The sequence below is a fragment of the Pelodiscus sinensis genome, chromosome Z (genome assembly GCF_052426305.1).
Source record: "Pelodiscus sinensis isolate ZL-2025 chromosome Z, ASM5242630v1, whole genome shotgun sequence".
Classification (NCBI taxonomy): Eukaryota; Metazoa; Chordata; order Testudines; family Trionychidae; genus Pelodiscus; species Pelodiscus sinensis.
The window spans coordinates 29,752,705-29,779,799 of record NC_143085.1 but is presented as its reverse complement, the minus strand read 5'-3'; the positions used below and the strand labels follow the sequence as shown (position 1 = coordinate 29,779,799).

The 27,095-nt window shown below is 41.9% G+C and overlaps 2 protein-coding genes across 3 annotated transcripts in view; one reads left to right on the top strand and one right to left on the bottom strand.

Annotated features, from left to right (window-relative positions):
- The window catches only part of HIP1R (huntingtin interacting protein 1 related), a 102,452-nt gene that overhangs the window by 65,061 nt on the left and 10,296 nt on the right, over window positions 1–27,095 (top strand). Inside the window, exons 22-32 of one of the 2 annotated variants that reach the window (XM_075898581.2) lie at window positions 822–958; window positions 2,736–2,846; window positions 3,073–3,131; window positions 3,588–3,618; window positions 3,737–3,799; window positions 4,425–4,525; window positions 5,279–5,384; window positions 7,664–7,787; window positions 9,761–9,822; window positions 10,723–10,926; window positions 11,628–14,394. In XM_075898581.2, coding sequence (XP_075754696.2) covers window positions 822–958; window positions 2,736–2,846; window positions 3,073–3,131; window positions 3,588–3,618; window positions 3,737–3,799; window positions 4,425–4,525; window positions 5,279–5,384; window positions 7,664–7,787; window positions 9,761–9,822; window positions 10,723–10,926; window positions 11,628–11,675 — 1,046 coding nt within the window. In that variant the 3' untranslated portion in view covers window positions 11,676–14,394. Of the gene's footprint in view, window positions 1–821; window positions 959–2,735; window positions 2,847–3,072; window positions 3,132–3,587; window positions 3,619–3,736; window positions 3,800–4,424; window positions 4,526–5,278; window positions 5,385–7,663; window positions 7,788–9,760; window positions 9,823–10,722; window positions 10,927–11,627; window positions 14,395–27,095 lie in introns of those variants that run through there. The other variant, XM_075898582.2, reaches the window with a different exon arrangement.
- The window catches only part of VPS37B (VPS37B subunit of ESCRT-I), a 38,524-nt gene continuing 29,085 nt past the window's right edge, over window positions 17,657–27,095 (bottom strand). Inside the window, exon 4 of the mRNA XM_075898590.2 lies at window positions 17,657–26,756. Coding sequence (XP_075754705.1) covers window positions 26,259–26,756 — 498 coding nt within the window. The 3' untranslated portion in view covers window positions 17,657–26,258. The remainder of the gene's footprint in view (window positions 26,757–27,095) is intronic.

The window sequence follows — 27,095 nt, the reverse complement described above, 5'->3', positions numbered from 1 at the left end:
TTTTAGGGTGATGTTTATCAGGTAACAGTTTGATCAGTTACCCTCCCTAGCAGGGAAACAGACCCAGAGAGACAATACGACTTGCCCAAGGGCATGCAGGAAGTTAGTGGCAGAGTCAGCCATATTTCCCAAGCTCCAGTTCAGTGCACTGGCCGCTATGCCAGGCTGCTTCCCAGTTTCCTGTCTGTTCATCTGACTCTTTCCTATGGCTGCTGATCTTTCCTGTTATGCAATTTCACTTCTGGATAGAAATACGTGGTGCTGAGATTGCACTCGTCAAAGCATTGCTGAGGCCAGGGGTTCTCAGACTTCATTACATGGAGACCCCCTTCTGACAACAAAAGTCACTACGCAGCCCCAGGAGGAGGGACCAAAGCTGAGTCAACCTAAGCTCTGCTGCCCCAGGTTGTGGGGGCCAAAGCCTGAGCTGTATCATCCAGGGAGAGTGGGGGAGAGGGGGCAAAGTAGCCCCAGGTAGGGGGCCTGTAACCTGAACCCTAGGGCCGAGCCCTCAGGCATTGGCTTTGGTCCCAGGTGGTAGGGCTCATGCCTGGGCCCCTGTAACTCTAAGCCAGCCCTGAGACCCTGTTAAAATAGGGTTCTGACCCACTTTGGTGTCCCAGCCCACAGTCTGAGAACTGTTAGTTTAACCCACCCAGCATCTCAGAGGAAGCCTCCAGGGGAGTCAGTGTTTGGTCAGGATTAGAACTCGGGGGCTCCTGGTCCTGGTCTTGGCCTATTAGGCCACACCCCCTTACATGGGGAAAGAAATTGCCTGCATTCTTGTAACCTTTTCCCATAACGATTCTTTCCCCCATCAGAATTAACTGACACCTGCAGGGACTGTGGGCAGCAGAGTCTGGAGTACCTGAATGAGCTGAAGGATAAACAGCTGCTGCAACAGGCAAACCCGAAGGACGTGAGGAGAGCGCTGCAGGGCATCCTTCAACTGGGCCAGGTAGGGGCAAGCCTCAGAAGCGGGGCCTCACTCGTGGCAACACTTTCGTCTCAGACACAAGTCATTGCTGTGGGACAAATTCACCATTGGTGTGACTCCAGCTAATCCAGAGGAGCTATACTAGGAATGAATTAGACCTAATGGGTCTGAGACATACCAGTAGAAGGATGCTCAGATGATTCAGATGGAAATAAAATACAGTGTCTGCAAATTGCCCCCCCCCACCCCACCAGCTTCCTCTGCTGTCTATGATGTGCACTGGTTTCCTGGTTTCTACTTACAGCAGCAAATGTAACCCTTTGCACTGCCGGAGTATGGCTTCTGCTGGCTAGTGATGAGTGCAGATCAGTGCTTAGCAGCAAGGAGCTTAACACCTTTCACTTTCTCTCTTGCTGAAAAGCCTGTTGGATCCTTCCAGCTTGTTATACCTGACGCTGGGGACTGGCTTGGGTTTTATACAGGGCACTTTTACCACCTTCAGAAATGACACTTCCAGGTTCCAGGACATCTCCCTTCTCAAATCTCTCTTATGTGTATTTGCTGTTGGTACCACCAGCTCGTCCTCCAATATTGTGATCCTTGTGTCTTAGAGAGGCTGGCAGTTATGCACTGACTGCAGTGAGCATTAGATGAAGGATTTGCTTCTCTTCCATCCATCACTGCCTGTCCCCCCTCACTAATTCTACACCATAACCTTTTACACCAAAGCTGTGATTTATTCCAGCATCCCTTAGTCTGCTACCTCTTTCCTCTTGCTCTGTGTAAATCTGCTCTAATGTCTTATTTGGGCCAATCAAAGGGCGGTAGCTCTGGTTTGTATTTGGTAACAGTTTAAAATCTAAATGTGTATTGAATTCTTGTCCAGCATGCCAAGTCCCAGCTGGAAAAAGGAAACTTTATCTTGTATTTGGTTACATGGCTTATTCTTTATCAACTTGTCCAGATCCTGAATGTAGAGCAAACAACTATTTTTTCCTTTTTAGATTAAAAAAATAAAATCCCAAATGAACGTAATGTTGGTGAAGGCATCACTGAGAGCCTGGGGCCATGAAATGTTACTTCTTTTTGTATTGTATAGCAACCCCTCTCCCTTTCCTTATGTAGAAGCAAGGTTTGTTGTGCTGGAAACATCCCTGACCTAAGATTGAATTTGAATCACTCGGTCTCCTGGGGCTGCACATTTGGTTCTGCAAGGACCCAGTCAAAGCCCAATCTTTCAAATGTCACATTTAGCTGCTTCATCTTCTTTTTAAGTACCCTGTGTGCTTTAATTCCAGGAGCCAAGTCTAGGGGTTGAAGCAACAAGATATTGGGTAGCATTTCAGAAGAAATAACTTGAGTTGGTTTCATTGTATTTCGGTTCAGTAAGAGGCTTCGTAAATCCATGAAAAACTTGTGAACCCACATACACCCTCCTGTTCCAAAATCCCCCCTCGTGTTATACATTACTGTGCTGCTAGCTTATAGAACAATGAGCTCCTCCAGCTGGCTGAGAATGGCACCATGGTGAACTGTAGTTCTGTCCCTGGTTTTGGAGTGTCTTCTTTAAATAGAAACCAAACATCCTTGGTGACCCTCTGAATCTCTCTAAGATTTCTCTAATATAATTACTGAAAGACTCTGGTTCACCTGGGTCCTTCTCAGCTATTTATATTTGTGGAGTCTGTTTCCAGGCCAAAGAGAGATTTTTTGCTAGTTGTTTGTTTGAAATCTTTAGGAAAATTTTTATCCTGGTGCCTGATTTCATGCTGGCTCATCACTTTCTTCCCTTTGCCAGGAGCTGAGACCCAAAAGCTTAGACATCAAGCAAGAAGAGCTGGGTGATATGGTTGATAAAGAAATGGCCTCCACCTCCGCAGCTATTGAAGATGCTGTCAGAAGGATAGAGGTGAGATGAAGCTTATGGGCTCTTTGTGTCTAGCAGAGACAAGTCAGAAATGTGAGTGACTTCTGGCCATAGTCCCATTAGAACCGCATGGTTGTCCAGTATTCTCAGACTTGACAACATCAGTTCATTTGACAGAATCTCATGAAGGGAAACTTTCTACCTTTATTTTTCCTGACAGCCAATCAGGTGGCAGTTTTTTTTAACCATCTCTCCTCATTCTCAACAGGAGATGATGAATCAGGCCAGAAATAAAAGCTCTGGCGTTAAACTGGAAGTGAACGAGAGGTGAGTAAAAAGCATTAACTAAGGGAGAGTTAGCATATGTGGAATCTGGATCTTCTGTTTTTGAGGGGAAGAGCTATTAATGAGGACATAGCTATCTTTAAATGAAGCCATCTGTGTAATGGTGAGTCTGTTGACAAGCCTGCCTTTCCTGTGCCTTGTGCCGTCACCCCTTACTGAACAACAGCACCGTGAGAATTCTTATTTTAAGCAAAATATTCTCATGTAGAGTGGGGGGATGGGAAAGCATGTCCTCAATATAACATGCTGGGCTAACGTATGTATTGTACTGCAAAACTACATTGCTGCATTTGTTTTTAAGAAGTTTTCTGTTTTGAAGTTTTTCTCATCCCTCAGAACAGGTTCTGCTTGATTTGGTGTCATTTTCATTTCATTTGAATCACACACAAGATGCTCCATGATTCAAATTTGCAAAATATTTTCTCTTGTTTCCAACAGAATTTTGAACTCCTGCACTGATCTAATGAAGGTTAGTAAGTGTGGTATTAAACCCATGTTAAAATTCCTGAAAATATCAGGTGTTGGCTGAGCAATTGCTCTTTATAAAATCCTTGTAAAACAATGGAGTCTGCTTTGATTTGTTTCAGGCAATTAGGCTTCTCGTAATGACATCTACCCATTTACAAAAGGAGATTGTTGAAAGTGGAAGGGTAAGGCTCACTTTGGGACCACTCCTCTTTGCTGGCTGACATGAAATATCGAAGGATTTCTGTTCACAAATAGCTTGACTTGCTCAATTGTTAACCTAATGTCACAGTTTCTGAAGCATCCTGTATGGTATGAACTGTGGGATGTTATTGAAAAAGGCATCCATGCCTTGTGCTTTCAGGAGATATTTGCTCTCCTCTTAACAAGCCTGGTCAATGTACAGGTGATGGCAACAACTCAATCCAGCCTATTTTAAACAGAAGCCAAAATTTTCAGTCCTGGAGGCCTAAAATTCTAGATTTAGGTATTTAAGTAAATGTGGCCTGATTTGTCAGAAAAGTGGAATGCCTGCCGCTCCCGTTGACTTTGGGCACAGCATTACTGCAAATTGGGCCACTCTGCGGTAAACATCCAAATATGGATTTAAGAGCCTCCCAATTTTGGGAAAATTTAGCCTGCATGTTCCATGTTTTTGATTGACCCTGGGACGTGCTGTTTATGGTGTTCTCAAGAGAGCTGACATGTTTAAGAACAATTGTAAAATGTGACATCTATTTTGATATGTTCATTGTTTATTTAAAAACTGATGCACGGTTTAAATGCAACTTAACATTTTTGTGACAATAGGGGGCAGCAACAACACAAGAATTTTATGCTAAGAACTCCCGTTGGACAGAAGGCTTGATCTCTGCTTCCAAAGCTGTAGGATGGGGAGCCACACAGCTTGTGTAGGTATCTGCAGTGCCTGTAGGTTTTACGTCGTCTGAGACTGGAAGTGGTTCTCATGCACTGCACTAAGGATATACTGCACTAAGCAGATACAGAGTTTTTGTACGTCCAAACCTGTAACCAATGTGAGCTCCAGTTTCCTCTCAACTGAATTTAGAGCTGACCAAATAGACTGTTGTATCTCAGTTCTCTGTATCCACACTCCTTAGTCAACTGAATATCTAGTGTCTTCCTGTCTCCTGTTCTACTTGGTCATCAACTCCTGATAATACAGACATTGGTTGTAAGCTTTGTCCCAGGGGAAGCATTTTTGTTTCCTCTTGTTAACGCCCAAAATGTACTCAATATTTTGCTATCACAATGGAAACAATGGTAACAACATAGGATGCAGTCCTACCAGGAGTGGGACTCTTTTCCGATTGGCATGAATAGTAGGATTCGGTCAATAGGAAAATATTCCACAATCCTAATGCATTTCACAGCAAGAAAGTATTGTTTTCTGATAGCCTGAATCCAGGTCCTCATGGGACCACCCTAGTCATCCTCTTTGTTAAGTTTACACCCTTCTAGTACCTTTAGATTCTGGGGTTTTAACATGATTCTTCTATGCATGAACCCTTTCAAAGAAAAGCTTTGCAGACAATTATTTAAGTCCACATGAGAGTTTCTAAGGATATGTAGCTTCGTACTTCCCCGCTTTAAATTTATGCGAGGCTTCACTAATCGGACTTCACTATTGATCTATATTCTAGAGAATCCGCAGACAGAGTGGTCCTACATACAGGCAAATATGAAGAACTGATTGTCTGCTCCCATGAAATTGCAGCCAGCACAGCTCAGTTGGTGGCTGCATCTAAAGTAAGCTTTTGAATAGAAATGCCTAAGTAAGAAGTGTAAATCTGTGATGATCTCTCCTCTGTTGTTCTGGTGGGGACAGATGGGTGTCAACCTGTGGGGTTCTGTCTCCTTTTCAGAAACAGTATGCTGACCACATGTCCTGGTTTTTCCAGAACTGTCCAAATTTAAATCCTCTGTCCCAGTGCCCCGTCCGGTAAGCAAATGTCCCAGAAAGCCCGGCTGGATTCAGCTAGAAATGGCTTTGCCATTTCCCTCCCCGCCAGGACAGCCTTGCAGACACTAGAGCAGTGCAGCAGCAATGCCCCCCTGTCCTCCAGCACATAGGCGGCTCCCTGGATGCCTTGTCAGTAGTAGCCAAGACTGCTTCTGGTGGTGCACTGTTTCCGGGTTGAGTTGGAAGCTGGAGCCTGAAGCATTCTTCAAGCTCCAGTGCGGTGTGTGCCGCCACCCTGCAACTCCTGTCAGCCCACATCCCACCACCATGTGGCTCCCTCCCCCCGGTCTTCCCCCCTTGGGACAGCTCTGCTGCCTGCAGCCTGATCCTGCCATGCCGTCGTCTTCTCCATCTCCAGGCAGCCACTTGCTCTTTGTACAGCGGCCGCTGTGAGGGGGTGCCAGGTGGTTCCAAGAGCGCACCTTGTGCAGCTGTTGCTGAACTCCAGCTGAAGCCAGGTCCATCCGTGGTACTGTTTTTAATACCATAGTCCCAGTCCCCATGGGTGGCCCCGGCTCCAGTTGGAGTCAAGCGGCAGCTGCAAGAGACATGTTCCATGCGAGGTAGCCTCACCACAACAGGTCTCAAGCGGCCACCACTTGACTCCAGCTGAAATCGGGGATGCAGTCCTGGTCCCTGCAGGCGGCCCTAGCTCCAGTCCAAGCATACTGTCCCACCTCAGGAGCCCCTGGTTCCAGCCCCCGCAATCTGCTTCCCACATGGAAGGCAGAAGGTGAGGGAAGATCAAGGGGGAGAATTAAGAGGGAGGTGGATGAGGAGAGAAAGGGGCTTGTGCTGAAAGGGAGGGGAACCAGGGCAGGAGAAGAAAGGGGCAAGGTGGAGGAGAGACAAATGCCAGGGGGGCCAAGAGGAGACATGAAGAAAAGGGCATGAGGGGGGATGGGAGGGAAGGTGTCAGTGGGGATGGGTGAGGGGAGGGGACATGGTAATGCAGGCAGGTGGAGTGGCAGTGGGAAGGAAGAGGAGTGAGGAAGTTGGGGGTGCTGGGAAAAGAGGGGTTGAAAGGAGGGGTGGGAATGAGCAAGGCAAGGGATGGAGCAAGTCATGTGAAAGGGCACAGAGGGGTGTGAGAACTGGGGCAGAGGGTGGTGATGAGGTGGGAACCAGGGAGAAAAAGAGCAAGGAGGGCAGGGGCAGGCACTAGGAAAGTATAGGGAGGGGTACTACCTCCAGAGGTGGGCTTTCTTGTTGCAAGGGACGTGGCTAATGGGGGTCAAGAGGCATGGCTAATAGGGGTTGTGGGCGTGGCCACTTTGTACCTATTTTGGTTCAGAAAATATGGTCATGATGAGAATCAGGCAAAGCAAAATTCTCTCTTTAAGATGAATTGTTACTTTTCTATTTAATTTGTTTTGACTGAGATGTGTGTAAGAATCCAGTGGGTGAATTCTTCATCTCCAGAAGGGCTGGTGTTTGAAAAGAGAATACAAATCCTTGCTTCTCCTTTTGAGCTGACTCTGTAGCAAGAGTTCTGACATGAAACACAAAACCCCAGAATAAAGAATAAAAATCTGTAGACATCTGTGTTGGAGATTTTCTCTCTCTCTCTCTCTCTCTCTCTCAGATTGATAATGGGTTCTTTTATCTGTGTTACTTTTAGTTTTTATCATCTATCAATGTATGTAAAAAGCTCATTTTATTTTTCACCACTGATCCTTTGTTAGGTCACTTATTTTTGGTCACACAGGACAATAAATTAGTTGGTTTCAAATTTGCTGCTAGTCCATTTCATCTCCAAGTTTGTATGGACTAAAGAGTATGCTGCCGCAGTAATCTCTCAAACTTTTTAAAACAAAACCTAGCAGTTGGGCCTAACCTGCTTGATGCAATGTTGCTTAAAAACAATCAGATTTTTTCAAACAAAAGCAGGATCTTTCTGCCCTTTTCCATTTCCACAGCTGTGTCTCTGTTTAGTCTCTAAAGAGTTCTGCGTTTGCATTCACGCACATTGGGAACCATGTTTGCATACATATAAAAGACTGGCCTCTATTTGCATTTCCATTGCAGCTAAGTAATTCTGAAAGCACCTGGTTGATCTTTGCAGGTAAAAGCTGACAAGAACAGCAGGAACCTGGGCAAACTCCAGGAGTGCTCACGTAATGTAAATGAAATGGCTGCCAATGTTGTGGCATCCACTAAGTCTGGACAAGAGCAGATTGAAGACAAAGGTGAGGTGTGAACAGAGCGGGGGGGGGGGGGGGGGAAGGGAGGGGAGAGTGTCTGTTCAGAAATCAACATGACTCTCTCACCCTGAGCTTTGAACTCTCCATTATCAATTCATGTGCATTGCAAACAAAGAGATAATTTCTATGGTAAACACTTGCACAGAGTGGGTGAAAGGAGACTATGGTGATGGATTAGTGTTAAGTGCTAGAGGATTCCCACATTCTGACATTCTGGGGATTGGGACTCTTAGCCTGGAGCAGAGTTGGGGAACTCTTTTTTTTTTTTTTTTTGGTGAGGGAGGGCCCTGACCCACAGAAACATCAGTTAGTGTCCATACAAGTGAGAAGTGCAAAAAACAAAACAAAACCCCAAAGCCAAAACTCAGTGACCTGGGCCCCAAAAAGTAAGGAGAAAAAAATACCCCTCACAGAAGTGGCTCCCAACTGATAAGCAGGGAAAAAAAAAGTTCACTTTACTAACACTTAAGCTCAACCCTAGAAACTGAGGGGACCAGAACTAGTAAATTTTCAAGGTTTGGAGTCTGGATGATAGGACACAGGAATGGGCATCTGGGGGGGTGCAGGAGTGGGCAGAGGTGTGGGGTCAGGAAGGGAGGGGATGCAGGTACAGGGTGAGGGTGTACAGTATGGAAGAAAGAGAGGGTGTGAGAGCACACTGAGGGCCAGCAAATGGGGACACAGGCACTTAACTGGCACAGCTCGGGGGGGGTGCACATGGCTCCATGCGGCTCTGTGCACTGCAGAGAAACGTCCCTCACCAGCAATGCCCCCACCATCCCATTGACTGCAATTCAACCAGCAAGGAGCAATCCCCATGAAGCATGCAGGAGCCACTTCTTCCCCCTGGCAGGCAGATCCAGCCCTGGCTTGCCTGGATCCGGCCTGTGATGCTCAGGGCGTTTATTTTCCTCACACATTACTGGAACAACAGCACTGTTCCTGTGAGGTGAGGGGGATGAGCCCTGAGCCCCTCCAGCTGGATCAAGGCAGTCTGCAGGCCAGATGCGGCCTGCTCGCCACTTAGGTCTCTCTAGGCCAGAGGTGGGGAACCTATGCCTCTGTTTGGGTTTTTGGCGGCACCCACTAGGGTTTAGCCATTTTCACAACTATCTGTAGGGTTTTGAACTGGACAGTCCAGTATTTGAGCTTTCTGTCCGGGAAACAAATTGAGAAAATAGAACTGTATGTTCTAAATAAGATGGAATGTCTATTGTGGTGTCATGTCAAGTGTGTCCGGTATTTTTGTTGAAACCATCTGGCAACCCTAGCTACACCACTGTTCTAACTGCTGCTTCTACAGGGCCATCTTAGGGGCTATGTCTCTGCACCAAAAATTCAGGCAGACTTGAACTACTGACTCTGAATTACAGACCCAAATTGCAGCCAGAAAGAGATTGTTGTTGCTATCCTCAGTCTCCCTTCAACTACCAACTGCAATTATGCCTTAAAACTTTTCAACATCTGAATTTTTACATTTTTGTAATAGTTTGGTGTTTGTTGAATGTGAAATCTTCCATAACAGAGACACAACATAGGAACAGACATTTAATATCTTCTACAGGGACTAAGAGAAAAATGGCTGTTACGGGATCAAACTTTTCAGTCTCTTCCCATAAATATTCAGGTTTCTGTTTATAAAGTTTCCAGGGAGTAAGTATAACAATGGCCAACTGGCTGGCACTCTGGAGCTCGAACAAGGGAACTCCAAAACTAAGAGCATGAGGTTCTACAGGTTGATAGTCATAGCTCTGCACCTACAGTTGAGAGACTCTTACTGGGCAGAGAGAGTGTCAGTAACACACTCACCACTGGCTTAAAATAGCATGTTCCACACATATTTGAAGTGAGTGAGAGTATGTATCCAGCTAGCTCCGTTCTGTATCAGTGTTGGAAAATGATCCTTATAAGCTGCTACAGGATAAACCTCCCCTCTCCCTCTCCTTCACCACCTCCAGACACTATGGACTTCTCTGGCATGTCGCTAATCAAACTGAAGAAGGAAGAAATGGAGACACAGGTATGGCATCCCGTGCTGAGAACAGGCAATCAAGGTTGGGATAATTGTACTGATCTGGCAAACATAGAACTCTTGGACATCATCTCAGAACTAGTCTCTGAGAATCTCTTGCTGGGGAGGGGAGGGCGGCGACAGAATTGCTGGGTCTCTGGACAAGGGGGGCCAGCTTTGTGCTTCTGGCAGGGGTGGGGCCTAGAGTGGAAGGGGTAAGGCCCAGGCTAGCCTTCCACTGCCAGCCCTTCAGCACAGGCTGGGGCTCCAGCTGTGATTTAAAGGGCTTGGAGCTCTGGCTGCTGCAGTAGCAGTAGGGCAGCTGGGGAGTTCTGGGCCCTATTGTTTCACGAGGCCCCAGAGTAGCTTGGCCCTTTGCCCCCCCATATGTGGGCCTGATCTCTAGTAAGGATTTAAGCAAACACTGTAGTGTATCCAGTCTTCAGCAATAAGACTTTAAGATGAGACATAAGTTACTTTGTCTGATTGTTGCCAGAGAGTTCAGATTTGTAGAATAGGAGCATATGGCGGAATGTATTAGCCAAGACTGAATCTGGATGGGACACTGAAGCTCCCTAGAATTCTTCTTGTGGTGAAACAGCAGAAATCCCTCCCTAAAGCCCACTGTAAAGTTAACACTTTGTTGTGTGGTGATCCTGGTGAAGAATGGCTGCTATGTTCTGACCCAGATGTGATTAAATTTCTTGAGTGGAAGATCCCTATCAGATAGTTAAGAGCTTTTAGGTCCTATTACAGACCTAGAAACCAGCATAGCCATGCTAGAGAGCTTTGGAAACCATACTGTGATGGCAGATTTGTCACTTCCTCTGATTGCTGTTGCCTACAGCTAGAGAGAGCATAGTGGAGTGCACCCAGCAACTGGGGATTACAGGCCCTTTTGTTACGCAGGTGAAGGTGCTGGAGCTAGAGAAGAAGCTGGAGAATGAGCGAATTCGTCTCGGCGAGCTGAGGAAGAAGCATTATGCTTTGGCTGGGGTGTGTGAAGACCCAGATGAGGGGGAGGGGAAACCAGCTGTGACACCAAAGCGGGGCGTCTTAAAGAAGCCACCACTGGCTCAGAAACCTGCCTTCCCGCTAAAACAGGACTGTGAGGTACAGTATTCCATCTGATCCATTCCCCGTCCTCAGTGTTAACTAAGCCATGAGCATTTGGGTGGGTGCTGTGTCTTATTTACATAAGGGGAAACTGAGGCATGTCCAAGTGAAGTAACTGGCTTGTGGGGCTCACAGTGAGCCACTGTCAGAGGCAGAAATTAGAATGTGGGAAAGAGCTCAGTTGGCCATTATGGCTGCTACACACACTCAGTGTTTTCAGCACGAATAATCCCCAGTACACATCAATCCATAAAATGGGTGGGCTTCATACAATGAAGGTGTAAGTGGAGAGGTTCTTGGTTTGCTTCCATCACAGCCCTGCCATCCAACCAGGAATTGTTACAGGGCAAAGGTGGCAGGGGGCACGGGAGGATGGAGTAGCAGTGCACCTACCCTCTTGGAAGTGGGTGACCAGTGAAGAATTATTATTTATACCTAGTGTCCAGAGATGAGGTTCTAGACATGGTATTAGGTAGGTCCCGGCCTCAAACACCTTACAGTCAAGTTCCAGGCAAAGGTTGGGGAGTTAAACTTGTGATCATGCTAATTGCGCTGCAGAGAATTGGGCAGGAGCATACTTTGAGAACTTTGACTGCTGCTTTGGCAAAAGGACCCAGCTGTGGTGATGGTCATTTGCACAGATGATGCTTTTTACTAATGGAATTAACTGTTGTTATTTTTCTACATTGCCTTTTTAGCTGGAACAGCAGGACGGCATTTTTCAGGCTCACATCATAAATTTCTAGGAGGCTACAGAAGTTGTTTCAGCACAAAAAGAGGAGGCAATGGCATGGGCTACTGCATTTGCCTTCTAGCCCAGTACACTTCAGCTTGGTTGAGGGGGCCAGGATTAACTGCCCATCATATTCCTGCTGGGCTTAGACTGTGCTGGCACCAGTTTACCCCTCACAGGCAGACTAGCAAGTGCTGCACATACTATGATGTAGGCATTCCACAGCTGTTAGATCTGTGTTTTAAGCAGACGCTGACTGGATTAACCCACAAATTGCCTTCAAGCTGGTCTGCCTTTATTGTTCAGCTGGTTTTCCTGACTGCCACATGTGAAGAACAACATGACGTGACACTTCCTTTCTAGCACAAGAAAAATTGGGTTACTGTTGTTTACTAAAGCAATGCTACTTAACCTGTGGCACATCAGTTCAACAGAAAGAGAATGGAGCAGCTCTTCTAGGTCACTTTTTGTTTATCAACAATAGGAATCTTAAGTAAATGGAAGTGTATCTCACTCTCACTACTGTAGTGCACACATTTTTTTAAAGAAATGTGAAACATTTTTAAATGTAGGAAGTTGATCTTTTCCTGCAGCCATTCATGGTATACAATGTGGCAGCTTGAAAAAGGGCAACTGATGTTTCTTCATGGGTAGCTACTTAAAGGAAGAGGCATAATTTAGTTTTAAATTGTCTATTTAAATGTCTTAAAGGAATAGGGTTTACACATGGGGAAGAATAGATAATATATATATGACAGCAATAAGGGTGCAAACTTTTTTTCTTATTAATGGGTCGGGGAATAGTTTCACTGTGTTTTATAGTTAAGAGAATTATCGGAATTAAACAATTTTGATAGACACTAACTATGTAATAATTATTGCTAAGAGGTCTGGAGCAATAAATTTTTTTGGGGAGTTAATTGATTGAAAGGGAAACTGTTGGTTTAAATACTATACAATTTCTTCCCTTGAGTTATAGTAATATTTAATTTAAGAACACTTAAGAAAAATAATTTTTCTTTTCTTGGCTAATAGTCAATGACTTTCACGTAGCTCATTATAGAGCGCTCTTCTTAAGTCAGTTTCAGATCCTGGGTCTTATGCCTAGCTCAATACTGGGATTGCAAGCAGTAGATGTAAATGTTTTAGATTGCAAGCAGTACATGTAAATGTTTTAGAAATGTTAACTAAACTGCCTCTTTCTAAATCACTAGGAAGTGTAGTGTAGAAGAACGTGACTGCTCTTCAGTATAGTATGATTAAGGAGAGCATGGAACTGGCTCCAACTCCCACTTCAGATGTCACTGGGCATAGTGCTGTATCAGACTTCTAAAATAGAAGTGTAGCTTTCTTCGATCTGTAGCATAGATCCATTCAGTAGCCTGCTTTTTCCCATTCCACTGATTTGGTACGTAACCTCTACACCCACTGCTAAGAGGATGGCCTGTGTGTTTTACACATCTGATGGTACAGGGCAGGAGAAGTCAGCAGTCAAACCACAGGCCAGATCTGGACAATTGAATACTTTTGAAAAGATACTGAAATCTTTTTATTTATGCAGTGTGAAAAACATTTTTCTGGTTTGGACTTTGACAAAAAATAATTGACTCCCCTGCTGTATGTTGGACAGAATTGTCATTCTCAGGGCTTAAATTCAGCTGGAGTGGAGATCTGGTAAATATTTTCAGACCCACAGGGCAGAACCCCTATAACCAGGCTCTGGGAAATACTCTGAGAATGTAAGCCCTGCTTTAGTATACCAAGAGCCCTATACCTAGCATTTCAAATGTGGATGCAAAAGGCATTAATGTATGTAGCACCACCTACAACCAAGATTGAATATGTTGGTCTATGGCAGGGGTTCCCAATCTGGGATACGTGTACCCCCAGGAGGTACGAGAAGCTTGCCAAGCGCTATGGGGAATATTTGGTAAATAAGTAGAATATCCTAATTGAAATATTCCAAAAGTACAGCCGCTCCCCGAGTTACGACCATCCGCACTTACAACCAAAGCAGTCGTACATGCGGATCCGAGTTACGAATGGCAATCTATGCTTATGAACAGCGCGGTCGCCATGTAACTCTATGGGATCCAAGTTACGAACACGTCGAGTTACGGACCAAGCGTTGGTCCGTAAAACTTGTTCGTAACTCGGGGAGCGGCTGTAGTCGTGTTTGTTAGTTAGAAAAACATTGTGGATTCTAGAGTCTACAATTTTTTTCCTTTCATATTGAATAGGGGGTATGGGAAGGTTTACTAACAGCCAAAGGAGTATGGGGACTGAAAAAGGTTGGGAACTCCTGCTGTATGGGTTTCAGAAGAGACACATTTTGCTTTTGGGGTAGTGATTTTTTCATTTCAGGATTTCAATTAAGGTATCTGGTACCTTTATTTTAGACTATTCAGAGCCAACATTTCTGATAAATCAAGTGAATCCAGGTGAAAAGTTAGCCTGTAGCTGCACTATTCTCCAGTTAATTTACAGTATTTCCATGCAGGTAACCATACCACAAATTATTTCTAAAAGGTAGCTCTGACCTGTAGTCAACAGTGGTTGCTTGATATTAACTTTTAAGTGCAAAGACAAGACTACATGATGGAACTCTCATAGCAAAAGGATAACTGAAGAGCTGTAACTGTTTTTATACCAAAATCTGTTTTTAGCAGGAAAATGTCTTGGTTTTGTATTTTTTGTAAATCTCAAACAAGCAATAAAATATGTTCATGGTTCTAGTATCTTTATTATAAACTGTGGCAGATAAAGGGACAGATTCTGCTAGCAAGTGCTAGGTTGTTAGAGCAAATGAAAAAAAAACCACATTAAGGCGCACACAGTTGCTTCCCTGGGATTCAGTATAAAAGTTACAATGGATGGGACATGGGCCTCAGTACAGAGGAGATCAAAATTGATGTGATGAGGTTATTTTTTTAAATTAAACATTCCAGCTATATCTAGACTGGGCATGCTTTTAACAGAAAATGTTTCTGTTAAAAGCATTTTTGGAAAAGAGCATCTAGAGTGGCACGGACGCTTTTCCACAAAAGCACTTTTTGCAGAAAAATGTCCGTGGCAAATCTAGACGCGGTTTTGCGCAAAAAAAGCCCTAATCGCCATTTTCATGACCAGGGCTTTTTTGCGCAAAACAAATTTCAGCTGTCTACAGTGGCCTTTTTGTGCAAAAGTTTTGCGCAAAAGGGACTTTTGCCCGAACGGAAGCAGCATAGTATTTCTTACAGTAGGAAGTCAGTGCTTTTGCGGAAATTCAAGTGGCCAGTGTAGACAGCTGGCAAGTTTTTCCAGAAAAGCAGCTGATTTTCCAGAAAAACTGGCCAGTCTAGACACAGCTGCCCTGTTCTACTCACATCTGTTGTCCCAAGGTTTATTTCCTTATGCATAGATTTAACTGAAAATCTATGCCTCATTCCTGGCTCAGTCCATCTCTTCCCTGAGCTCCTGCTATGAACTTATATAAGACTGAAGGAGGAACAACCTGTTTTTCAATTCAAATACCCACAGCCCTCTGGATTTCATGGTTTATAGGCAATCCTGTTAACTGAATAGTTGGGATGGATAGTACCCCTCCCATCAATCACAAATGCTAAGTTTTTGTTTACACTTTTTCCTACTTAAATTACTTTTAGTTCTGCAAAAAGTTTTAAAAACACTACAGATCATTTATTGGTTGGGACTGTTTGATTTGCACAGAGTGACTACTCCTGATCACATTTACCTAACCACTAATGTTTAGTACATGTTCATATCCCTCAAAATAGGTTAGCATATCTCACCCCCTAGATAAATATCTCTTGCCTTTCCTCTCTGGCCACATCTTCTCTAATGCTTGTGGCTCAGGGTCTGAGAATAAAGGAGCATCTTTGAAGGGAAAATATTTAAGGAAACAAAAGGGAAGGATTATTGTAGGGGAGAAGAGTTATTACTGCCAATTTCACATGCAGGGCCTCTCTGGGCCTGTTTCCCAACATCCCCATTGATTCTGGACACCAGTGAGGTCAAAGGGCGATACAGTCTCTGGCTTTAGTTCAGCTGGCAGCAATGGAAAATATCCTTTTACCCATTGCTGCTAAAGCCAGCAATTAATGAAAATCTTACAAAAAACAAATCACAAGAAACTTAGCAACACTGAATTATCTTCTTTAGTTTTAGACCAAGTTACTGTCATTTGCCAATATGTCTGAGCAAACTATGCAAGGGGGTGCCTAATGCACCTTACAATATACAGCTAGAACACTATTTACACAGGCTGGCAGTGCAGCAGCCATGTTCTGGGGGGAGAATAGCACTGCATTTCTGCTAAGGATGTTAGGTAGTGTGTATTTTATTGATTGAACAGTGGATGTATTTTTGCATCAACTATTCAATTAGTCTATAGGGTGGCTTTGAAATGCTGCAGCGGCTTTCCAAAGGGGCAGTGCCACACAGCTGACCCCAGGCTCCCTGCAGCGCTACTGCTTTGAAGTACCCTCCTCTTCCCCCACCCCCTCTTTGCTGCCTCTATTAGATAGAGGCAGAAGGGGGGGGGAAGAGGAGTAGCAACTAGTCAACTATCCGATAAGCATTTGCTTATTGGATAGTCGACTAGTCCTTAACATCCTTAATTTCTGCAACTATTCAAGTTTGGGCTTGCTCACAGTTATGTATGGGTGCTTTTAAATAAATACAAATAGCAGGGTATGTCACATTCTATTAACCTCAAAGCTTACACCACACCCTAATTTCATTTCCTCCTATTCTTCCTCCTCGAACAGTTTGGCTTATTCAGAGTTAGGTTCATGCTATAGCTAATACTATTAATGTACCTAGGCCCTTACAGAGTCAAAATGCAACACAATAAAATCCTCAAGTGTTGCTTCATTTGCAAGGAAAACAGTGGCCAATGGGAAACTTATACAAAAACAGATCCTTTGCAGGTAGTACTGTTGTGGCCATGTTGATCCCAGAGTATCAGTTCTGCCTACTGGCCCACTAATGGGGGCAACTGCCCAGGAGCCCAGCCATTGCCAGAGCTCCAAGCCCTTTAAATTACCGACAGTCCCGAGCAGCATGTTGAAGGGAGGGTAGCTCTCAGCCCTGTCCCTTCTACCTGAGGCTCCACCCATTTTGGGAGTGCAGTGGCAGGCATCCCTTCATCTTGCCCAGTGTCCTGACAATTGTGTCACACACCTCCACTCTGTAAGTTGAAAAGCTTCTCTCTCACCCACTTATGTTGCCCTAAAAAAGATTTTACCTCACCCATCTTGGCAAATTACTAGCTGGGCCAGGATTAGCACTCAGGGCTTCAGTTCCCAACACTATGGCAATTCCTTCTACACATGGAAATCCACATTTGTAGCCTGCACTATGGAAGGACCTAACAAAAAGCAATTAAATCTTCTGGAATTAAGATCATATCAAAATCTGTTATGTAAGGCTCCATTCTTCACATTGGCTTGTATAAATTACAAGTTACATGGGACCAACACAGCTACAATAACCCTGCAAGTAGTAAGTAGACAATACGTCAAACAGGAATGGTTATAGCTTCCTTTCCTTGCCTGTGTCTGCAAAATTCAGCACTGGAAGGCAGCCAGAGAACTATTGCCTCTGGTTTGGTTTATTCAAATCATTCACAGAACCCTTCTGCAAGACTCAGATGTATCCTGAAACCACACATCAGGGAGGAAAGTAAGCCAATAAAAGGCTGAACACATATTTAGAACAGCTTTTAGATCCTGCAGAATTATCACAAAATTGGATAGATACAATAGAAATAACTTTGCTACATGCGTAAGAGGATATTGCACCGTTCTCTAATAATCTAAACTATTAATATGTTCCCCCTGATTAAGCTGTAATCCTACATTTTTCAGGAAAAAATAATCACCCAACAAATACCTAAGTCAAGGAGAAATTTGCACAAAGCAGACCTATGCTATTCATTTACTGAATATAATCTTGAAACTAACTGCAAAGAAAAAGTAAACACCAAAGAAATTTGGTTTATCATTTATTGAAATGAACTAGTGGTCTCTTAACCACTAACAATTCCATTCTTATACAGCACAAATAAAACTTTTATAGTGTTATGTTACATTAGAAACAAATTGTACTGAAAGTGTAGTTTGAGCTTAAATTACATAAAGATTCTTCCAATTTCAGGCTTCCCCTCTCTGATTTCCCTGTATGCAATGTATACAGATTTTGAAATTTGGGGTTAAACTTGTGCGTCATTTGACAAAGCAAGTAACATATCTAATGCATCAAGCTATATTCAATACCGTCCATCCCACCTAGAAGATTTACATTCTTCCTTACCTCTATGGTAAAGTGCATGTGGAGGGGAGGATATTTACATATCCGTTTATATGCTAAATAGTATTGTCAGATTAGTTATAACTATACTTTTGGGTTCTCGGCACTGTATCAGCTAAGTCTGATCATTCTTAGCTTTCTTCAGTTTCACTCCCTCCTGAACTTCATCCTTTAATATCTGAGAAATAATACATAATGTCACACTATGCACAAAAAGGGAAAGGTTCTTTAGTTTCATAGTAGCTTCCAACATACGTACAAACAGTGCTAATGATTCATGCACAGGAAGAGCAAAGCTAAACCAGCCAATAAATGCAGCGAGTTCCATGATGGAAGTACCTCCAAGGAATAAACACTTTGGCTAATGCAGAACTATAACCACTAGCAACTTATCACCATTTGTCTATCTACAGATGATTTTGCTGGATATGTAAATTACTGTGGTGTATAAAAATGAGATTTTTTTAAACAACTTTATGGATAAACATGGCAAATCCTTCTTCATTGCTGCAGTACATTTATCCTTAAAAAAAACCCACTACACAGTACAGGTAAAGTGAATAAGGTCACAATTTACAAAGTTTCATACATACAAATGTCAGCAGAAATAAAAACTGTCCAAAACAGGCATTTTAAGTGCTACCTACATTCTAAAATCAAATTATGCCTCTCAATTTAAACTCAGTGCCCACTTTGTTATAAAGACATTTCCTTAAATTATTTTTAGAAAATATTTGCCATTTGTAGTAAAAAATCACATCACGCTGTATATTAAAAAATATTTTGGCAAGAGAATTGAGCCAATGTCATCGTCATCTCTCATTAGCACTATACTAATCTGTACTGCTTATAAACAGCGTACCTACAAAAGAAACTACTTTTAAAAAATAGTTGGAGATACTGTCACATGGGGATAGGCCTAAAATAACACCTCCATCTCTGGTCCCACCCTGCTAGATTAGTAGTGTCAACTGCATTTCTGAAAGCAGGAGTCAGCCTCCTAAAGCTCTCTTCCTCCTTCACCATCAAAACACTGCACACAGGATGTAAGCAGTTACCCGGTTACCTAGCATGCATTAGGCTTATTGGATAGGTAACAGGTTAACTGGGCTGGGTGGTGAAAACAGGGCAGTCCTAGCAACACCACCCCCTGCCACACTGAAGCAGCCTCAGTGCTGGTATCGGCAGCTCCATCAGTCCTGGCTGTGCCATACCCCTGGGAGAAGTAGGTGGGAACCCAGCTGGCTGCATTGTAGTGGCTGCCTCTGCCCCGCCACACCCTAGGTTGGGGGTTATCTAGCCTGGCTGGGCCATCCACACTGCAGGTGGGGTCACTCCAACCCAGCCCAAGAAGCCCCCCACCTGTGGCACAATGTGGTGGTCCTGGCCGAACCCGAGCAGCTCCCCACCCACAGCAGCTCCCACCTGTGGCCCTGTGTCACAGTAAACTAGTTAAACATGTTGATTAACCAGTTAGCTGTTTACCCACAATTTTACATCCCTAGGGCACACATTTCACAAAAGAACATTTTCCATAAGCAGCTAGAGTTCAGGTACAAGATAATTACAACTGACTTAATAAAAGATGGATAATATATATATACATATTTTAATCCAATAATCAATTGAGGGCCATCAACCATACAAACAGCAGATACTACCCTTTTACAGAACTATATAAAAAAGGATGCCTTTTAGAGCCCTTAATAACAGGAGTGTTAAGCAATGGCCATTAATTTGAAAGATATGTTAAATAGTTTTACTAGCCCAATTGTAAATACTGATTTTAAGGCACATCAGCCACACACATGTGGTAATGCATTGTTTTCAGACAGCAAATTGCATCAGCTTCATTTGTATTTAATTTGCAGAAGTTTGTTTGTTTTTTAGACAAAAAAAAATCCCTGAATGGTCCTGCTGCCATCATCATACAAATTACTTTAAAAAGAGATAAGTAAAAATAATGTGGACTTTTCTTAATATAATTTTACTGGGACCATTTTTTAGTAGAAATAATTGGATCAATACCACTCCTCCCGGACAAAGGTAGGAAGATCATATTCAATACAAAATTCACACCATGCTGATCATCATCCCCTCCAATCACTTTGAAACTTTTTCTTAACTCAAAATAAATTGGCACTAAGTGTGCAATCTGATTTATATTACTATGTTTTTCAGAATCTGATTTAGAGACCCATTAAACACATAAACCCCTAAACACTAACACAAAACTCCCTGTAGACAACCATCATCTCTTGTGGTCTAGGTTATTTTCATGCCAGCCTTATGCTTTGCACAGGGATACTAAAATTAACATCCAAATAGCATCACCAAAAACTTTCTTTTGAAACATTAGTAATTCACAATTAACCATGCTTAAATTGAGCCATAATGGGAACACAATACCCTTCAAGGGAAAGAAATCCCTGGACCATTCCTGATAGAAAAGTATTTCAACCATTTCTGAAATGTGAGAGATGATAAAGACAAGTGCCTTTGAATGAAAGACAGAATAAGATTTTGGATATAGCTTTTTCACAGGTGTCATTGGTTTAGGTTGCAGTGCCGAGAAAACTGGTGTCAAATGGAGTTTAGACTATGAATGAGGATGCTCAGCATCAGACTGAAAATATAGATGTGTGACTCTGGCTTCAGTTCCTTGAACACCACAATAAAATACAAGCTTCGAAAGCCATGTTAAAATACATTCTAGATTACATACTTAGAAAGAAGATGGGAGAGGGGAAGACAAAGTAACCACACACCATCAGCCGCTGCACAGCAGGCATGAGAGAAAACTGAGATTGGGTAGGAGAAACTAGAGTGAGAAGATAGGCGTGGGTTTGGAATTTGATGTTGACATCATGAATTTTCTTCACAAAAGGACAAAAGAATTTGTCTAATACCACAAAAAGTGGTGAATCTATAATATTTTCTGGTGACAAAAGATATGGAGCATTTAATAGTGTGCACACACAAAGCAAACTTCTCACCACCATGAACATTCATGGTAGATCACAACTCCTAGATGGAAACAGATGCCGAATAAAATGGTTGCCAGTATGCCAATGACATACTGACTTCAGTTTTAATGCCAATACACCTTTGGTGTTATGGTCAGTTAGGCAACTATTTTGTTTTCTCTTCCCCACCTCCAGGAGTTAAACATCAAGCATTTTTCACCATATTGAAAGACTAAGGTTACCACCATAAGGACAATAATCCACATAAACATTTGCCCATGCAGAATAAATGTCACTTTCAGCTTAACAAACACTTAACTGGATGACTAATTTGGATATCAAGGTAAATGCTTTTAACAGACTTCTAAAGAAGTCAAGTATTAAACAGTCTTCAAACTACAAAATGCAGCCATTGTAACACATTTCTAGGAAATCAGTGCTTAAGAATTTCATCTTCTTGATTCTGTCTTCCTCATAGGCAACATCATTTAAAGGTACACTAAGAACGCTTTTTATATGTGTTTTCTGCAGCACAGGAGGAAGTGTTCAAATCCTGACCCCCCCAGTTACTGCACCCCCAAAACATAGGTAACTGAACAATATTTTGGGGGAAAGACTTCTTCACTATGGATGGTGGTCACTTGTCCTAGAATTTCTGCTTAATACTGCTTTTAAAGCAGCTCTCTTCTGCCATTCCCATGGCTCAGATGCCCAGGTAGACTCTTCAGTATTTAAATTGTCTAAACTATGTTCAATGTAAAGTTTATTCTGCATGAAAATAGGAGCAATGTATAAGCTTTTCTCCACACACACTCAACCTTGAAGAGTGATATTTTATCTAGGACATACAAGATCTATCTTCCTAGACAGGTTAAGATCAGGAAACTGAAACCAGAGGAAATTGAAAGTTAAGAGTCCATCTGTAAGCTGGCACTTGGTAAATGTAAAATCTACCTGGTTGCTTTTACCAAAACTTTACAAAACCTAACTCAAGACTAGCTATTTAGAATTTGTGCACTTCTGATTCTCAGAATAAGTTTACTGTACACACTCATCAACACTGTGGCTTAGACTTTAGGTTAAATTTTCAAGCTATGCAAACTCCCTATTGCAGATTTATGCTCACCATTCAAATACAATTACCACATATCAAATAGCACAGGTGATAAAAGAACATTATTTAGAGACAGTTTGCAATTATAAATGCTTAAATCAGGCTGCAATGGGCTCGCCATATTAAAACAGACAAATATGCTCATTTATTAAACCCATGTACTATCACCAGATTACATTGAGACAACACTTAACGCACAAATTAAATTACTGCACATGGTCTTGTGACCTGTTAGGCTTATAAAATTACCCTTTTATTAGCACTTTCTGAGCTTATCTATTGAGCTGTTCAGAGGCCAAGAACTTTAACAAATCTGCTGCCTCTTAACTCCTAAGGGGAGGGCTAGTCAAAAGTCCTATTTTTAGACTAAAGGATTTCCTGATAAGATTTCCCAGTAACTGCTAACAACTACCAACTGTTAAGAGGAAAACAGCCTATTGTAAAATCCTGGTTAGGATGGAGAAAAAAAATCCTTAATGTTCTGTATTCTATAATTCTAAAAAGTTCTATCACCACCTTTAAGGGAAGACGGACCAAGAATCATTCCAGCCAAAAAAAAAAAAATTTTCAGGAGCTTCAGGACATTGGGAGACAAACAACTGAACAGAGAAGCCCCCAGAAAAGAGACAAACACATGTTGGGCCCTCTATACACATAACTGATCCAGTATGAAAAGGAAGCTTCAGGAGGGATTGGAAATATGAGGCTGTGGTGGTTTAACTGGCATCAAATGATCTCTCAGGGCTAGATTAAGACATAGGCTTGTGCTCAGTACCCTGCCTCCTAGAGTTACACAAAGAACAGTTATTCTATTGTATCACTGGAGTTCCCAGTACAGCTTTTCTAAACAACTATTTGATTGGTCCCCTCAGAGACAGCTTTCCAATGCAGTGAAGTAGATCTTTAATGATTACTATTCAACACGAGTTACCCAGAAGAGGTAAAGTGAATACAGTCGTCATTTACAAAATTGCATACAAAAGGTTAGCAGAAGAGAAAACCATCCAAAATGGGCATTTAAAATGCATTCTACATTCTAAAACCATGTTACACCATTCCAATTGAACTCAGTGTCCACTTTTATGTTATAAAAAATGTTTCCTTAACACTGATTCTTATTAGGAAATATTTCAAATCATATCACACTGTATATTAAAGAACATCTGTGCATGAGAATGGAACTATCCCCTCATATGGGATCCAACTTGTCAACAGCATCTTAACAACCTATAGTACCAATCTATAGCAAAATTTACTCTTTACCTATAATAGATGTAATTGAAAACAATGTCAGACTGCAATAGGCATGAAATAACCCCTGAATCTCTCACCCTACCCAGACAGATTATTGTGATATAATTTATGTTTCTGAAAATAAAATTCAAAAAGGTTTCAAAGTACTTTTTCCTTCACCTCCAAACATTGCTTTGAATATGCAAATAAGTAACTACAAACCAGTTTGCACATACACCAATACTCATTAATGGCCAAACATTTTCCAAGAACACTTAAGAATTCAATTTTGAGACTGAAAGACATTGTGACAGCTTATCTTTCTAACAATCAAACTAATCATCCACTGACAGCAATTAAGCATACAAATAGCAGATACTGCCTTATTCTAAAGTACCTGGTGAAAAATCTTTCATAAAAGAAAGCGTTAAACCTATATTAAACTTATATCAAAAAGCTTAAGCAATGGCTATTGATCTGAAATATAGGCTAATATTCTTACCAGAATATTTGCCTATCACATGTAGTGATTCTAAGGCACATCAGACACATGCATATGTGATAATGTATTGTTTTCACACAGTAAATTGCATCAAATTAATCTGCATTTAGTTTTCACAATACAGTATTTTTTTAAACAATGCATCCCTGAATGGTCTTGTTATCAATAAAGATACTAAAAACAGACAATTTAACAAGTAATAAAAAATAGTTTTGGACTATTTCTCAGTAATACCAATAATGGGGCAATATCATTTAAAAAAGAGTTAGGTGCCTAAAATGCAGTGCAAAGTTCAAAATACACTTATCTCATCCCCGCCATGGTTTCTGAGGAATTTTTTAACTCAGAAAATAAACTGGCAACTGATAAGCATAAGATCTACCTATCTGTTTTTATAAAATTTTAGCAAATCTAATCTGTGTGTCAAGAGTTTTTATACACCTCTATTAACCTTGCAGCTCTACACCTGTATTTATTATTTTTACAGCAGCTTTACAGTCAGCATACAGATACAATGGTAACTATACTAGCACTGGGATCATAGAACATATTACTAAGAAAAGACACTTTATAAAATCATGTACCGTCACTAGATTACAGAGAAACCATACTTATGCAAACCCACTGCACATTGTTTCACAACTTGCTAGGTTTACAAAATTTCCCCTTTCTAGATTTACATAGGGGAAGCTATTCTAGTCCCTATCTGCAGTCTCTGATCTTCAAGTGGGAGTGTTCAAACCAGAGGGTTTCCTATTATGAGATTATTAATGTATTATCAACAATTACCAAACTCTAGGGGGAAATAGCTAATTGGTAGATGGAGGCTTTACACAGACCCAGGAGGGTAGTGGGACATTTAATACTCTGATTTGATCCTTATCAGAAAAAATATACTGGAGCCTTCCAAGCAATCTACCACTGTCCTGGACAGTGTCAGATGGTGATCTGAAAAAGTCTACCTCCACATACAAGATGCAACAGATTCTGAATTATGTTTCTTAAATTATTATTCTAATTAGTAGCAAGGCAAGGGTTGACTGAGGATGGGAGAGGGCTGAGAATAAGTATTTATGGAATTTTGATTAGACACCAAAGAATATGGTTGCCCCGGTTTGGATTAAGGCTTGGTCTTGTGCCTAGGGCCCAGGCTCCAGGAGTCACACAATGACACTGAAAGTTAAACTGTTGTAGAGATCCTTTTTCTGCTCTCAAATGGCTTGAGAATGGGAGGAGACTAATTAAGTAAGATGCAGTCACCCTAGAGTGTTCTGACTACCGGAGGGACTGTTATCTGTACATTTCAGATGAAAAAAAATTTCAAACACTACAGGAAAGAAGGTTATGGTGTCTAGGAACAAGAAGTGTCTCTAAATATGAGACAAAGCAGAAAGTGAAAATATGAATGTGTGGCGCTTTGTAACTGCCCAGTGCTGGATTAAGACAAATTTGAGTCTAGCACTTCAGCTCCTGAAATCACAAAACATCAAAAGCTACACCTGAGTTAAAAAAAAAAAAAGCTTCTCAATCATATAGCATGAGAAGGATAATTTAAGCACAAAGCAAAAGCAGCTACCCTCAAAAGTAAGGCAGGAAAGTGGGAAAAAAATAGAAGAGGGCTAAATGAGATTAGATTCAAGAAAGTATGGACAATGACCTTTCTACAAAAATATGAACTGGCACTACAAATAGTTTTCTTTACACCGCTTCCAGGATCAATCACCAGTTTTATTTTAAAAAACTTGGTCTTTCAGGAAATAAATGTACAGAACGGACAAGCTCACATTTTTATTACGAAAATCTCAAAGAAATAATGAATTTGGGAGTTAAAATAGTTTAAGAATTTATGCTTTTCAAAATAAGCTGCCAAACATTTTCTGATTGAACTGAGTGTCTGTATCACAGGCTCCGAGAACAAAGTTAGTGTACCTGGCCACCAATGTGAAGCCATGGGCTTATTTCAAAGACTAAAGGTGATTTCCCTGCAGCTTTATTTATGCTTAGCATTTAGATACAATGGTAACTATCCAAATACTAGCACTTACAGCACAGAATATTCTTTATAGCTCACAATTAACCATGCTTAAATCCAGCTGCAATGAGAACACAATATCAAGTCAGACAAGTATGCTATTTTCCTTAATCATTTACCATCACTGAAGTATTAGGACAATACTTATAACGAAAACAAATCCACTGAATTGTTTCACAACTTGCCAGATTTACAACATTCGGTCCTGTTGCCTTCCTACAAAAAAATAGTTTACACAGTCACTGATTTTTCAAAAACAGAAAATAATATGATTACATTTACTGAATGCAATTTCACAACTCTATGTTGCAGCCTAAACTTTGTGTTCCATTGTACAAAACACAGAGGTTTTCCACTGCCTATATTTAGTCTCTGGAAGGGGGAGATAAAGGATTCAAATTTAAGCACCAATACATGAGACAGGCGCACCAATATATTCACTGTAGGATAAATCCAGGATGTGGTGGAAGACGAGGTGGTGGTCTTTGAGGCAGTGCTGGAGGGAACTGTGATACAAACTGAGTTGGGTATCCTGGCTGTGGCATTTGACCTGGAGACTGAACTCCCACTCGTGGAGGAAGGGGAGGATAGGGAACTCCTGGATAAGGAAGAGGTGGTCCTGAACCCATTGCTGCAGTAAATGGAGTGGGGAGGCATCCTGCTGGGACTGATGAAGGAGGTGGGGGTGGTATTCGCCGGGGCATAACTGAGGGAGGAGTGTTTGCATCTGAAGAGTAGGAAGTTTGTGTTGGTGCTGGTGTTGTTTCAGGTGCTCTTGGCTGAGGCTGCTGCTGAAGTCTCTGTCCCTTCAGCACCATCTCTTGGAGTTTCTCGATTTTTACACGTCGCAAGTGAGCCAGTATACGTTTGCTCTGGTATTCGTCAATGAATGAATCCAATGATGCATCACCATCAAGAAACTTTTCAGCCATATTCTGTCAAACATTGAATAACTCTGTTAGAAACGTAGTATGTTTTGAAGGAAACAGAAATAGCTTATAACGGCATGGTCTCTTCTTTCCTGTCATGTGTTCCAACTTGCATGAGGAAAACAGAAGAGGGCATACAATTCCAAGCAATGTTTTTCTCAGTTATTTTTTAGTTCATCTCTTTTCATCTCTCATTTGTGCCCATACCATGGTAACAAGAACATTTACATTTGGCTTTTGCTTAGCAGGGCTCTCATGTTTCCCTGAACTCTGGAAGCAGGAATGAATCATATTCAAGGGCTATCCAGGTGGCTTGCCAAACCATTAAATTTTCAATGGATTAAC